The sequence below is a fragment of the Hydra viridissima genome, unplaced genomic scaffold (genome assembly GCF_058129835.1).
Source record: "Hydra viridissima isolate aposymbiotic clone 2 unplaced genomic scaffold, HvirCarnegie_v1 scaffold_3, whole genome shotgun sequence".
In the NCBI taxonomy this organism is placed as follows: domain Eukaryota; kingdom Metazoa; phylum Cnidaria; class Hydrozoa; order Anthoathecata; family Hydridae; genus Hydra; species Hydra viridissima.
Window position 1 is genome coordinate 2,904,521 of NW_028324302.1, and position 16,346 is coordinate 2,920,866.

General features: G+C 28.2%; 1 protein-coding gene across 1 annotated transcript; it reads right to left on the bottom strand.

The window, feature by feature from the left end:
• Nucleotides 1-7,208: 7,208 nt before the first annotated feature.
• On the bottom strand, nt 7,209-15,294 carry LOC145202042 (NADP-dependent malic enzyme-like). Its single transcript, XM_090082510.1, has 12 exons — nt 14,830-15,294; nt 13,452-13,735; nt 12,657-12,732; nt 12,201-12,362; nt 11,945-12,048; nt 11,457-11,566; nt 10,784-10,881; nt 9,502-9,615; nt 9,205-9,316; nt 8,982-9,124; nt 8,302-8,475; nt 7,209-8,089 (listed from the first exon to the last, which is right to left on the bottom strand). Exons 1-12 carry the CDS (start codon nt 15,091-15,093, stop codon nt 7,835-7,837), a joined length of 1,896 nt encoding a protein of 631 aa, XP_089938636.1. The 5' UTR covers nt 15,094-15,294; the 3' UTR covers nt 7,209-7,834.
• Between the last annotated feature and the right edge of the window lie 1,052 nt (nt 15,295-16,346).

Below are 16,346 nucleotides of genomic sequence, written 5' to 3' on the forward strand. Positions count from 1 at the left end.
GGCATTGACTCAATTAATCGATCAATGCAAGTGGAATTTTATCCCATTCTTTTTTCAATCACTGGAATAATATAGCTTTATTTGAACATCTAAGCTTTCGAACTTGACGCTTCCCATATCAAAAATTATGATGCTCTTAGTCTACCAGCCATTTTTCAAAGTGAAGTAAAGTTTTGACTAGCTTTGGAAAGTAGGAGGGGTAATAAAATCAATGCCATAAATAACAGAATAATAGAATAAAAGGAAGAACGCTTTATTCGAAATAAATGAAATAATTCTTGAAATAAATAATTATCTAACTAACTTTTATTTTAACTAATAACGTTGCTTGATAAAATTTGCATCGTCAATGAAACGTTTCCCTCTTCCATTTTTTGCCGGATATTCATGCCGGATGTTATTATGACATTTTTGCCGGACATTTATGCCGGATATTATGACATTTATGGTGTAATTGTGACTACTTTTTTCTTTTGAGATTTACGACGCTAAAGTTAATCCTTACCGTGTCCTACTGGGTTCAAATCTGGGAACTGAGATGGCCAGATTAAACCTCTTAAATTGTTTTAATATCTTGGATGAGTGTGTGTGTGTTGGGGGGGGGGGGGGGAGGAGGGTAACTATCCTGCTTAAATCCCCAATTCTGCAGCAATTTATTTTCAGCATTTGATAGCAAGTTGTTTTTTAAAATATCCTTGTAAGTAACAGTATTTACTTTTCGTTGATCTCGACCAATGGACCGATTGCTTGTGCAGAGAAAGCCATCAAACTTCCTCCACCGCTTTTACAGTAGGAAATCAGTACCGAATATCACTTCTCGTGTTAATTGGACGTCATACAAGTTGTCTACAATCTCTTCTAAAAAAATTAAATTTAGATTCGCCTGAGAAAGCTACATTTTCCAATTTTTGATTATCCAATTTAGGTGATTTTTGGCAAACTTTAATCGGGCTTTCTTATTCTTTTTACTGATCAAGGGTTTTTCAATATCTCTACGATCAAAAAGTCCCACAATTCAAAATTTCTACTATCAAAAAGTCCAAGGTTTTCATTCTTTTGCTCGCCTGCTATTTTGGTAGTAGTTTTCTTGGCCCGAGATAATAGACCATTTAGTTAAGAAGACATTTTAAGAGACTATTTAGTTAAGAAAGAACAACCAGAAGTTCTCAGAGATGATTTTTTAAAAGTGTTTCTAAAAAGAAAAATTTCAAATTGAGAAGTAATAGTTCGTCCTTGGGTAAACTCTGAGCCAAAGGACAGAATGTTTTGTTTCTGTTTTCACCAAAACTGATTGAGGTGCATTTGCTTCTTCCAAATTCAATAATTGGTCAAATTTATGCAGAAGACTACCGCTAGATGAAAATTCGAAAGATCATTTGGTAGATCATTTGGTAGATCATTTGGAAGATCATTTGGTGTTCGAAAGATCATTTGTTAGCTATGTTAAAATGTACTGACCTTCAAAAAAAAAACTTTCTGTTGTACAAAAAAATCGATAAAGTGCAGTAGAAGTTATTCGACCAAGAAAAAGTTTGTTTCTATCAAATATTTTAAAGATTTTTGTAATAAAACTTTAATTCGAATGCATTACAGCATTGCGAAAATCCATTTAAAAACTTGGTAGTGCAAAAAACGAAAATATTTTAGGTAGGTATTTTAGGCCTATTACTGATTTACTCATAAAAATTCGATCCAATAATGCAGGGCCATCTCCAGCAAATTGCCAGTCAAAAAGTTAATGAATATTATCAAAGGAAGAAAGTTTAATTTAAGCCTAAGTTATTGGCATCTTCAAAAAGATAGTTAGTGCTTCTCAAATATGTCTGTGATACCTGGTGGGAATGTCGGATTCAAAGTGTTAAGGCAGTAAGATATTAAATAGGTAACTTTTTTAATGCACTTTTTGAAATATCAAAAATCCCTGAAGATCCACAGACTAAAAGTGAAGCAGAACCATTTTTGGAAAATGAAATGACAAAAGAAAGGGAATCACTTGGAAACTTAATGAGGGATTATAAATATTTATAATCCCTCAAAGTCACTAAAAACTTGGTTGAGCAAATTATAGAAACACTCTTAAATTTCTCTATAAGAAATATCTCTTAAATTTCAAAATAAAATGCTCCAGAAAAAAAAAGAAATTTTCATTTATAAAGGCAATAATCAACCTATTACAGATCCTATAAACTCTTTTAAGATATCTTTTTGCAATTTTGTTTTTAAGTAAAGCTGGACAACCATTAGAAAATTTTTTTAAACAATTAAGAAAATCTACATGGGTTTTTGGGTTTTAAAAAGATATGAGAAAAATAATAAAATATGGGGAAAAAAACTAAAAAACCATCCAGCGGATATAGAAATTGCTCTGAGAGATTACACAAAATTTTATCATCTAAGCCTCCTTCACGATACATAGTTGTTAAAGAAATGGAAGTTCTAAAATCTATTCTTTCATCAGAACTTTTCCAAAACTCATTTAAATTATTTAAATTTAGCGGAAAATGACAGAAAAATGACAATGACAAACAATTACAGAGCTGTGACATTTTCAAAATGAAAGAGCTATGGCATTTCCAAAATGATAGAGCTATGACATTTCCAATATGAAAGAGCTGTGGTATTTCCAAAATGATAGAGCTATGGCATTGTCAAAATGACAGAGCTATGGCATTGCCAAACTTATTTATTGTTCTTTGCAAATATTTAAAAATTCCAGTGAGCGTTTTTTCTGGAGAGAGGTTATTTTCTGGATTAAAACTTATAAAAAAACTAAAGTCAACAATGACTCAGAACAAATTAAACAGCTTAGCGATCATATCGATTTAAAGTCAAGAAGCAAGACATTTGGATTTGCAAACTATTTTACAAGATTTTTCAGTGCAAAAACCTAGAAATACGTAAAACATCTATAGTTTATGTAGGTATAGAATATATTTAGAATAAAATTCAGTTGAATTCATTCATAAACATAATATAAGATTTTCACAGCAAAAGTGTTTGTAGTTTTTTTTTTCGTTTAAAAATATACGAATACCAAAACACATCTGCTTTTTTATTCAACAAAATGTAGATGTCAATAAAATGATGATAAAATGCACATTTTTTGAGTTTTTTATATTTAGATATGAATGAAATCAAGCGTTTTTCACCTTTCCACCTTTTTTAGGGTTTTTCTTAGGTTTTGACATTTTATAGATTTGATGGCCCCCGCCAACTAAACTCGAGACCTGCGTACATTCTGTCCAGCCCTGCCTATAAAATATTTTTATATTTTTTTTCTTAAGTCAAAACCCCCTAATTTACACATTAGGGGGTTTTGACTTAAGTGTTTAACATAAAAAAGGGTTTGAGTCCCGAAATTTTTTTAAGCAATTCAATGTGGACAGTTTTGAGATTTTGTGGAAAATTTATTCAGGATAAAATTTTTTTATGCCAATGTTAATTTAAAATACACTTTATCCAAACAAATTCATTTAAGTAATAAAATAAACCTAATAAAAATCAAAAATTAAAAGTTGAAAAAAGTTGCCTCAGTTATCCATATATACTTTTGTAATTTTGGCTTAAAAAAACGAAGGGTTCATGAAATGATATATAAATCCACACCATGTGATGCCAAAAATTCACACCTTGGTTTCAAACTACCATATTTTCCTTTTATGCTCTGCTTTTAAAATGTTCCAAAGGTTGCATATAGAATCAATTTTTTGTACCTTATATTGTATAAATATATTTCTTAGCACCATTATTTTTATTTACATTCATAGCATAATGGTTTCCATTGCTATTGACCTGTAATTGTTGCCATTGTGTAGAAACACACACTCAAGACTGCGCTTTGAACTGTCTATAAATAACTACCAATCACAATACAATTATTCGAGTTCACCTAGTTTTTACAACAATTCTCTAACATTTTTACAAAAGATGAATTTGTTCTCTTCTGTGAAATAAACAAGAAAATTCTTTGCAATACACTGCAATTTTATCTGGAAACAGTTTTTTCTCATTCTCCCAACCATAGGGAACAAACCGTGAAAATTTCAGCTTAAAAGCTTATGTCTAACACATCTTATGATGGTTTTATGTTGTTGTTGTTGTTGTTGATGAACCACCTTAAATACATCAAGATGCATTGTTGGTAAATACATCAAGATGCATTGTTGGAAAAACTTTTTTTCCAAATATTTGAATGGTAAGTAAGCAACTTAAATTTGAAAGGCAAGATAAGCAAGTTAAAAAAACAAAACACCGTTCCAAAATAAATTCAAATTTACGATTTGGCTAACACTTTATTTGCATTAACTCGGCGCATCTCAATGTTAGAGTGATTAAAATAGTTGGAGGAGGTAGTGCAAAATATAATTCAAACAAAAATATTAAACTCAAAATACACAGAAACCAAGATCAACAATCTGAATATATCATAATAAGTTTTCAAACTTGTAAATTATAATACATAAAAAATAATAACAACAGTTAAGGTACTGCAAAGGGATAATTTTAAACCATAAATAGGGAAGAACGATCACTACAAAATGTTATCAAAATATTTATTATTATAATACAAAAACTAGAAATTTAAAGCCAACGAACAGAATTACATGTTGATACCCAAAAGTTGTCTACATTATTTTCCTGCTTATTCGTCATGTACCCTAAGAATCCATCTTCCCAATAGCACGAGTAGGCAAAGGTCTCAGTATAATTTTAACACTCTGCATCATCGGAATAATTATCAGAGTTATTACAAATTTCTTTGTTATTTTTTTCTTTAGGACTCTTTCGTTTTTATCGATACTTGTTACCTGAAAAAAGATCGCGGGGATCAATTTGCCCGCTCCAAGTTTGACCATCATACTCCAATATAATTGAATTTATTGTAAAACGTGCTAAAATAAGTTTTTACAAATACACAGACTTATTTTAGTTCAGAAATTAATGTGATAATATTGTGATATTTACTGTAAATTTGTAATAATAATACAGTGATAAACTTATAATTTCAGTAATTGCACATTTAACTGAAGCACGTTTTTAAAAAGCTCGGCTCAGATTTCCAGTTTTTAATTCGATTGAACACCTGCGAGATCATTTAGATCAAAAAGGTCGAGACAAAATTATCAACTTAAACAACCTCGATGTCCCAAATAAAGTTAACGAAAAAAAAAAAAAAACCACATTAGATCAAGAAAGAAAGGAAATCCAACAAAATATTGAACTTTTTATTGTAAACATAAATGTAAATAACTAGATAAACTGTATACGTTGAACTTAAGTGATGCAGTGGTAAACACAAAATGATGCTGTAACGAATTAATTTTATGTCACTGGATGAAAGAATTAGTTTTGTTTCAAATAATTGGGATCGTTTTTCCCCACAGAGTCATTTTGCACTACCTTTTTCTAACTAAAGATTATAATTATCGAATGCTGGCTGCAATTTAAAACGAAATATATAGGAAAAAAAGAAGAACTTTGTGTTTTTATTATTTTAAAAAATAAGAAAAAACGAAAGTTTTTCAAGTGGCCGAAAACGAATTAATTTTTTGGAAACAAACGCTAGATATACTTGATGAGTATATCCACCAAAACTGGATATACTCATCAAGTATATCCAGTTTTGGTGGTCCTTATCAAGTATATTCAGTTTTTAAACTCCATTCACAAAGCGTTGAAGGAACAGAATTTGTAAGTTGGAAAAATAATGCTGTACCTAGAATCTCATTTTGTTTGAATAAAATCTCCAAGTGAGTACTATTATTGTTTATTATTATACGTAAATAAAGCTTGTTTAGTAACTAAATATAACTAATCTGTTTGGTATGGTTTCTATTGAATCTAAACGTCATCATTTCTGTGAGTTTCACTGTTTTACTATCATATCTTTTGTAAATTGTAGTATTAGAAAATGTAATATCTGATTTTTTTCACCTATAAGAGCAGGTTAAGATATTATTTTATCTGTAGGTGCAGGTTACCTGATAATAGTTCCAATAAATTTCGAAGTTTTATGCTTAAAATACAATATTTTTATTATTTTTAGCAAGTTAAGGGTCTTTAAAATAGATTTTAAAAAATTAGCAATTAAATGTGATAAAGTTCAGAGAATTTGCACAGCTGCTGCGGTATGTAAATCACCATTTCACTAGTGGACAAGAAAAAATCTTTCAAGAAAAAAAAAAACCCAACAAAAAAGGCTTAAATTCATATGATAAAATTAATATAGGACAATTTTGATAGAAATGCATATGATTTTATTGTATATTGCATATAATAAAAAGAAATTAGGATTTGTGAAGTATTTTTCAAGAGGCCATCCTTTGTTTCTTATGATTTCTGCGCATCTAGAAGGCATACTATCTACAAGTCTTTTTATCAAGTCATTTGGCAAAGCACTCCAATTTTCTTTTGTTTTGCTTGATTATATATTTTATACTTAAAATCAAGAAAAAATGTTAGTTTGGCTTTTTTTTTTTTGCATCCCCACTGTACATCATGGATTGCTGCTTGTGCCCACTCATTGTGAGTGCCTTCTACTTCAATGATCTTAAAATCAATAACACTTCTTTCTCTACCATGAAGGAATTGGAGTAAAAAGGCCAAATTCATTTCTTTGGACCTACCCAAAAAAATTGTCTTCAATCAAAGAACTTCATGTTCTTTTCCGATAGATATGGGGCAAAAAATAGAAATTATACTTTAGTTTGATGCCGGTCTTGATATTGGACTTAATTATTTTAGAGATTCCATTAAAGTTTTCCTATTCTACTTTATTCATTCTTGCCTAGCGACAGAGATTTTTCTGTTTTAAAAAAATAAGTTTTTTAAAAGAAAAAAAAAATTTGCACGATTGAAAAAAATAATACTGAACAAAAAAAAAAAGCTCCTTAAAAAAAAAGGGCAAAAAATTTGAGCTTTTTATGCTAGAAACTAAGTATCGACAAAAACATTTCATCTCAAAAGCAATAAAACGAAGTTTATTGAGCTCCTAAGTGCATTGGCTTATCCTAATTAGCTTCTTGCGATAAAAAAACAAAAATAAAAGATGACGTCTAGAAACTATAAGCGTTACTACTTCCAGATGAGTTTAAGTTCTTCATAACCCTAAAACATTGCATGTCTTTAAAAGACATGCGATGTTTTTCTTAACTTCTAATGAATTAGAAGTTAAAGATGTAGAAAAGTATTAAAAATGAAAAAACGTGTTCAAGCATTTTTTGTTTATCTTTTTTCAGTTAAAGGTTCAGCACCCACGAAGGTATCCCAATTTAAAAAAAAAAAAAAAAAAAAAAAAGAATATATGTTCTTTTCTACATGGTAATACATAAAAAAATACTAAGCCCCTTCCCATTTCTAAAATTTAAAAAGGTACGACCCACGCCACAAATGCATGTAGTACAATTTACGTTATGTTATTTACCTGTTCACCGGTGTTTTTCACGTTGGAAGGTTGAAAAAAAAGGTGAGAACCTTATCAAAAATTTGATGCGAAACAACATAATTTTAATTCATAAATAAACTAAAAGCCCTCGTAAAAAAAGTCTCAAAATTTCATAAAAGGATTTTTTTTGGAGATTCAATAGTTTAAAAAAAAAGAAAATTAAAATACAAAAAAATTGATTAAAAAAAAAAAGAACAAAAATGAAGATTGCAAAATAAATAAAATATAATTTCAAATATTATATCCTCAATCATACGAAATTTTAAAGTGAAACTATATAAAATTAAGCCAACTTTTAAAAAAAAAACAGAATTTCATTATTAATATAAGTTTTGTGCGTATTTGGCTAAGTGCATCGTTTTAAAAAAACCAATCGTGTTTGAAGGATATTCAGTGACTTTCCTCGTGCCCTTTCGGGTAATCGTAGGTTTTGGGAAAAAAGGAAATATAGTTAGGATTATATATAATTGATTTAACTAACTTTCGTTTGTCGTGTGGCTCAGGGATCATAGTAGCTACCCCTTGTTTATATGCTAGATCAGCAACTTTAAGCGCAATTTCGAACGACACCTCTTTGATTTTTTTCAAAGGCGGATACATCCGGCCTTCGGCGATATCTTGATCTGTTACCTGCTCTGACAGTGCCTAAAAATAAAAAATAACAATTTTAGTGATTTATTTGACGCAATCTGATGCGTCATTAAGTAATTTGATGAGTCATTAAGTAATCTGATGCGACATTAACTAATCCGATGCGTCATTAAGTAATATGATCTTCAAAGTACAATACTTTGAAGGTTTTTTTTAAAAAATCGAACAAAATAAAAAATCCTAAATAAACGAAAATAAAAAACAACCTGAGCAGCAGCTAAAAACATCTCTTCGGTGATAATTCGAGATCCAGTAGCGATTACTCCTAATGCTAAACCTGGGAAGATGTATACATTGTTTCCTTGACCAGTGTAAAATGTTCGCCCATCTTTCAAAGTTACGGGACCAAATGGACTGCCACTTGCAAATAAACATTTACCCTACAGATTGGAAATGTAATTTAAAGTTCGGTTTTCACCAAAATGAAGCACATTAAATCTAGATATAGAAAGAATTTGTTCAACTTATTTTTCTTTTTAAATTTAAATCATATTATAATTCAGATTTAAAGCAATGTTAATGAGATAATTCAGATTTAAAGGGATATTAAAGAGATAATTTTACAAATTTAAAGAGATATTAATGAGATAATTTTACAGATTTAAAGCAATATTAATGAGATAATTGTACAGATAAGTAGTAAAGAAATCACATGTATCAAGATGTTTTTATTGGTTTTTAGTAAAGCAAACAATGCCACCTACTAGCGTGATTTAATACAATTTAAATTTTGATGAAAGACGAGTTTGAAAAAAAGAGTATCTTGAAATAATATAATAAAGCAATATTAAATTAATAGCTATTAATAAAAATATTAATGATAACAAAAAACTAAATAAATAGCATATACTTGTAAATTGTATAAAAAATGCAAAAAATAACATACATTTGTCCAGGTAAAGGCTTCCTCAGCTGTGCACTCAGCATGGGTGGTAGGATTGCTTAGTGCAAAAATTATTGGTCTGTTGCAGTTTGCAACCATCTGTTTACAAATAGTTTCTGTAAAAGCTCTTCCAAAACCAGCAACACCTAAAAAATTTTAATTCTTTACAGATGGTATTCTAAGATGAACCTTATGATGTTAAGACAGTATCAATAAAGATGCATACCTATTATGGCAGTAGGTTTCAGTTCTTTGACAACTTGCTCAAAGTTGTTCGAAAATTCTGCATCATGAGCAAATAATGCTCTTTCGGGAGTTAAATCCCCAACTGTGCGATTCTACAATTGAAAAAATATTGGTGAAAGCAAGCAACAGGGGTAATGTAAAAATGGATGAACATGAAATGTAAAAACAAAAAAAGTAACAACAACTTTAGGTGCTTTAAAGTCAATTTTATGACCATCACAATCATCATTATGATGATCATGAATATCATGATCATGAAAGTTTCATATATGCATACTTTAGTCACCAATCCATCTTTGTCAAACATCCAAATATGTGATTTAGCTTTTTCTTCTGTTAACCCTTCATTTAACAAAGCCTTCACAAGAAGATGTGCTATTCCGCAAGCAGCCTGTGAAATAGAACAATCAATTTTGAGACAGAATAGTTTAAAAAAAAGCAAAAAAAAAAGATTCATCAAAATTTTTTTTAAAAAACATTTCTCTACTTATGTAAATTTCAAAGTACTCTCATTCACAACTTTTGTAAATATGATTTTTTGCAAATGCTTAGAAAAAAACAAAAAATGCAATAAAAAAAGAAAATGCAAAAGGTTTTGATTAACTTCTGTTAAATTCTCGTTAAACTACTTTTGATAGTTATTTCATAAATGTCTTTAGGGGGAAACAAAAAGTACAAATATTTCTATGAGTTTAGTCACTGTTATGGTTTTTTATGAGTGTTGAAACTTAAGGTACAAAGAAATTGATTTAAAAAGCAGTAATCAAAGTAACAAAGATAAAAGGTCAAAAGTATGATAGATAAAGGTGTGAATGATGGCTGATCCTAATAAATAAATACAGCAAAAAGATTATGATTTGCTAAGAATTATATCACAAATACTATAAAACTTTTTACATGAGTCCATAAGGCCCAAAAAATCCATGAATGCGAGAATACTCTTACATCTTATCAAGTAAGGGCCATTGTTGGAACTTACAAGATGCTTTAATAATGGCTGTAAGAATTTTCTTCAAGTACAGTAAGAAACATTAAAAAAAAACACACACAAAAAAAAGGTCTATATGCAGCCATTTGCAAACTGATGCTGACTCCTAAAGATGCAAAATCCAAGTTAAATGCAATTTTTGTTGTGATAGTTAACTAAGCTTAATCTAATTTTTTTTTTTTTTTTTAATTCCATAGAAATCCATTAATTAGTAAGAAGTAATTTAGTTTAAAGACATTAAGATTGAAAAAACATTTTTGTGTGCAACTTTTACTATGCTAATGATCAAAAAATTGATTTAATAATGCAAATACTTTTAGCAAAAACTTTAGAATGAATATCTGACCTTTGACTGAAAAAAAAATTAACTTCAAAAATAAAAGGATCCATCTTTTAGTAAATTATGTAAACTCAAAATGAAATAAAATTTTATATTTGTTTAAATTGTAATTTTTTAACAAAACAGTTGCTTCTTACTTTCCTTACAAAAAAAAATGGACACGAGACTCTTTTGTTGGGTTTTTAAATACAAAATCTACAAAATTAAAATTACAGAAGTTGTTTAACTTACACCACCGGCGCCAAAAAAGAGAAAGGTATGCTCTGTTAATTTCATGCCGCTTGCTTTTAAGCTTGCCAGCAACCCTCCTAGAGCCACAGCTGCTGTACCTTATGACAAAACAAAAAAAATTGTTGTCATTTTATGTTTTAACCTTTGGGCTTGATGTTTGATTAAAGTAGTTTTTTTGTCTGGTTTTGTACATCAACCCTTTCTTAAACCCTAAAAAAGGTTTTGTAAACTGCTTTTTTCAAAATTTGCACACAAAATGCTTTTTAAAACATGTTAAACTTCATGCTAAAAACTTACCATATATTCAACACATCACAAAATTCACAAATTTATAGTAAACTACATAAAAAATTCTTGTAGGCTTAAAAATATATTCAACTCAATTTCTTTGTTAAAAAAAAATAGGGTTTCTGGAGTTAAATCATTTTTTTCTTAAATGATACCATTTATTTCTTTGATTTTTTTTTTTTTCATATTTAAAAATAATAGTCACATTTATTTAGATAAATATAAAATTTATAGTTAAAAATGGTATACCATCTAAACATCATCACCCCTGCCCAACTTACCCCCACTGGTTTTTACTTTATCATATTAAAAAAAAAAAAAAAATAGGAAACTGTTTTTAGAATCTTCAACCAATTGACTAAATTTAAAAAAAAACAATATATACCTTGAATATCATCATTAAAAGTGCACATTTTATGTCTGTAACGCTCCAAAAGACGAAATGAATTGTGGCTTCCAAAGTCTTCATATTGAATCAAAACATTTGGTCCAAATCTTAACAAATAAATTTTAACGCTTTCTGAACTTTTTCTACATGTTGAAAACATATTTAAAAAGTTTTCTCTAATAAGAGCATAAAATTCAAAGAGTTTTAAAAATTGTTTTACAACTTTTTAAACCTTGTGAATAAAAACTATCAGGTTTAGTATAGTTCCAGCTGAAAACGAAGCTGAAAAATCTTGTTTCAGCAATCTTCTACATGGTCATAAAAAGGTTCATAAAAAAGGTTTAAAAGCTTTGACTGGTTTTGGTTTCACTCAAACTTTGGTTTTTTACTGAACCAAAATTTTGTTACTTTGGATTCAGCTAAAATTTTGGTCACTTACTATTTATGTTTAAAAAAAAATGAAGGAAGGTTAAAATAAACCAAACCTTTGGCGCAGAGCATGAATTATTTCATCAATTAATTGATCATAAAGTTTTGAGTTGTCTCTTTTTTGTCTCAAACCAATATATAGCGGGTCCTCCAAAAGTTTCTATAACAGATTTATTAACAAACCAATTTTAAAAACTCAGTTATAAAAATCCTAATAAAAATACAATATTATAATAAAAAAAATATTTAATAAAAGTATTTAATAACCAAATAAAAAAAAAAGAAAATAAAAACCAAATAGCCACTACTTACTGTATTATTAGTTCCTACATCAATCATTATTGGAAGACAAGCAGAAGGATGAATACCTCCACATGCAGTATACAATGCAAGTTTTCCAATAGGTATTCCCATTCCATTGCAACCTAAATCTCCCAATCCTAGAATTCTTTCTCCATCTGTCATAACCACAGCCTGTAACCAAGAAAGCAAAAACTAATGTCAATTTTATCTAAATGAATAATACTATGACAGGTGTCATCCATTATTAATTAATGCATTCACATTAAACAAAAGTTCAAAAAAACATCACAAAGAAAGGACACTTTTTATGTGTAAATGAAAATCACAGTTATACTTAAAGAGACTTCGTCATAAAAATTCACGATAGTAATAGTTACCATACAGCTCTGTGACTAAATTTTGAGCATTTTTTTATTTTTTAACAACGTATGTAAAATAATTTATAAACAATAAAACTAGTGATACCTGCACTCTCCTTTCTGGCCAGTTGGAAATAATATCATAAATGTGACCAATGTCATGAATAGTGATGAACAGACCTCTAAGGATAAAAACATGAGACAGGATTAACTCAAATCTTTAGAAAATAAAACAATAAAATAATTAAATACTTTAGTTTTACAAGAAAAAAGAAAAAAGGAATACGAAGACTTTTTTTATGTAAAAAGATGTAAAAAGGTGTGTATATAGAAATGTAATAAGATTTAAAGAGATTCTTTAATTTTTTATTTTAGATTTTTATATTTATAAAAGCTTCCATTTTAAAGATTCAATTCAAATATAAAAAAGTTTTGCAATGCTGCTATAAGCTTCATGTTTAAAAGAGATAAAAACTAAGCAACTGAAGAAAGCCTAAAAAAATATATATATTTTGTTAGATTTGGTTAAATGGATTTTTAAAGTATAAAATATATGCATTATATATGCAAAATATAGCATATATATGCATTATATATATGCATAATATAGCATATATGCTTTTTTTTAGATTTGGTGATATGGATTTTCTTAGATTAGGTTGTATGGAATTTTTTGACAAACAATTAAATTTGTTTCTAATAACATTATAGAACTTTTTAGATGAAGGTACTTTTTGACCTTGGTATCCTTATACAATAATAATGATTTAGCTTGAAAGCATGAAGTTATTGAAAATATATGTAGAATAGATAATTTGTATAAAATAAACATACAAAAACTTAAAGTTATATATATAAATTTTTTTTAAAAAGGTAAAAAACCATTTAAAATAGATCTCACCTTGGATCTCGAAATATTAAGCCATATTGTTGACAAGCTTGCCCTACTGTTGGAGTATAAACAATAGGTGTCAATTCATCTACATTTTCCATTAATAGCTGATAAAACAGTCTCTCATTTCTTGACAGTATCTGAGTTAAAAGGATATATTTTTGTAAATCAGTCTGAAGTGCCCTAATTTGTGTCATAGCTCTATCCATTTGCAACTTTTGACTATTAACTGCAGGAGGTAACAATCCATGAATACCAAGAATTTGCCTCTCAGCAATGGTAAATGCTGTGCTCTAAAATAACAAACTACCAGTGGCTATATTGCTTTTTATAAACAGTTTTACTTATATTAGGATGCTATAGGAACTTTTCAGTTGTCATCTCAGGTTGTCTTTCAGTCATCTTTTTGAGTGTTGAGTTAGGGGTTCTACTAAGGTAATTTTTTTAAAGAGATTTATAGCAATATGTGAAAATGAATGGAAGCAAATTGAGATAGTTTTATAGCAGTATTGATAGGCTCCTTGATAAATTTTACATTTTAATCATATTAAAATGTTTGAGCCTAAAAATCTAGAAACTGATGTGCCTAGAAACAAGTAAAAAGAATTTCTAGTTAAACTTTTAAAACTCTGTAGAGATATTTTAAATTTTCTATTTTAAAGGATTCCAAATCTACTTACTTAGTAAGGTGTTCTACACAAAGAAAAATATAAACATAGGGGAAATAATCAATTAAATTTTTGTTTTCTTTAACTATAATTGAAAATTAGTACTTTTTAACAAGAAATTAATTAAGACTGTATATTTAAATTTTACAGATACTTTAATTAAAATAAATATTATGATTAAATGTATTGATAATAACTATTTATTGCATGATATGCATTGAATACTCTCCTTCACCTCTGAATGCCATTTCTAAAATGATCCAAGAATCTCATGCACTTTTACTTAGTAGGGTGAGTAAAGATTTCAAACTTTCGTTTTTCAGGCCCACTCTAATATATAAATATATATAGTTTATATTTAATTGAACAACAGTTATAGTTGCAATTACACATGTGTATTAGCTTTCTGTTCAAACTAACATTAACTTTATAACTTTGTAATATAAAAACAAGCAGACCAAAGATTAACATTTTCAGATACCTTAAGGAACACATGAGTTAGTAATCATCAAAAAGCCAAAAGAATAATACATATTTGTAATATTGCTGTCAATATTTTATTGTATACACATTTATGTATATTTATAGTATTGTTGTCAATGGTTTTATACATACTTTACACTTTTATGTATGTATATAAGTTAATATGAATGTGTGTAAGTGTGTATGTATATATGCATAAAATCATATTATATAACTTTTGATAAACTGAGGTATACCTTGTTAAGCTTTGGATTTCTCAAAATATCAAAACCTTTTATAGATGGAATTTTACTGGCATGAACTATCCCATCCTCTGTTATTTGATAATCTTTAGCAGTTGGAATAGGTGTATTCCACCCTTCTTCAACATTAATATCATTATCTGTGCCAGTATTACAAAACCTTAACGTTACTTTAGGGGAAACATCAGGCAGATAAGTTGTAGTGTTCAGTAACCGTCGAAATCTAAGGCCGGAATTAAGGAAAGTAATCCTGTTCATATTCACTAATCCAACAAAAAAAGAAAGAGCTTAAAAAAAGAACACGCTGGTATGCAAAGTCAAAATAGTACTTTATATCATGCTTTTGTAACAAAATCAATAGATATATTAGTAATTATATACTAAGTATTCGTTTGTTTATCTGATCTATTTATTTTTAAAATTGACGACACGTAACAATTTGTAAACTGACCGATAAACGAATTTGGGAAAAAACATATACGGAACGCCGTCTCATGAAATATTAAAAACCCACCATCATCATACATGCCGAACAAATAAAAAATATACAAAAATTTTCCTGCATAGCCTAGATTTGGAGAAATAAAAGTTTGTAAATAAACATAGAACAAGGATATATATAAATATATATATGTATACAATATGTGTATGTATACATATGTATATATATACACACATATATTGTATATATATGTATACATATGCATATACATATATATATATATATATATATATATATATATATATATATATATATATATATATATATATATATATATATATATACACCCACATATGTATGGTTTATTTACAAACTTGTATTTCTCACAGGTTTTTTACATCCTCATTATTTGTTACATACATAACTATTACATAACATAAATGATGTGATGTACAAAACTTTGATCCATTAAGAAGTAGAGACCTTCAATTACGCACGTCACTTATAATCTATTTTTAAAGTTTCTCTTTGAACACAAAGTTTTATAGTAAATTTTAAGTTTTTTGTTAACAAAACATCATAAATTTTTGAGCGCAATTCTGTTTCTTAAAATCCTATGAATCCAACTATTGCGATATTATAAATTTATATTTTTATTTAAAGATTGGAGTTGAATTGATCTCTATAATAAAACTTATAAATACGAAATTCTTGATCAAATACAATAGAAAGGAGATATATTAACACACGCGCGCTCACATGTCGCATAGAGATATTTACTTGTGCATTCAGTTTTATGTAATGCCCATATTCATATCAAGAATCTTATGTAATATTGAAGAATCTTGGCAAAAATATTTGACAAACATAAAAGGCGAATTTATCAGTTTTTGTTAAGTAGTTTTTCTATCCTGATGTTTACACAAGCTCACTAGTTGTTCTGAAATTAAGTTTATATTGTATTATATTAAGTTTATATACTTTATATGCTCTGAATTCTTTCTGAAAAACATCTACCTAATTCTTTGTACAAATATTCCATGTCTTTCAATAATAAAATCGACTTTTA

Excerpts from the sequence above, each read along its gene's own strand:
- LOC145202042 (XM_090082510.1), bottom strand. The coding sequence starts at position 15,093 with ATGAACAGGATTACTTTCCTTAATTCCGGCCTTAGATTTCGACGGTTA. Across the intron at positions 11,567-11,944 it reads ATTCATGCTCTGCGCCAAAG|ATTTGGACCAAATGTTTTGA; the intron begins GTTTGGTTTATT and ends TTATTTGTTAAG. Across the intron at positions 8,090-8,301 it reads TGTTTTTAGCTGCTGCTCAG|GCACTGTCAGAGCAGGTAAC; the intron begins GTTGTTTTTTAT and ends TTTTATTTTTAG.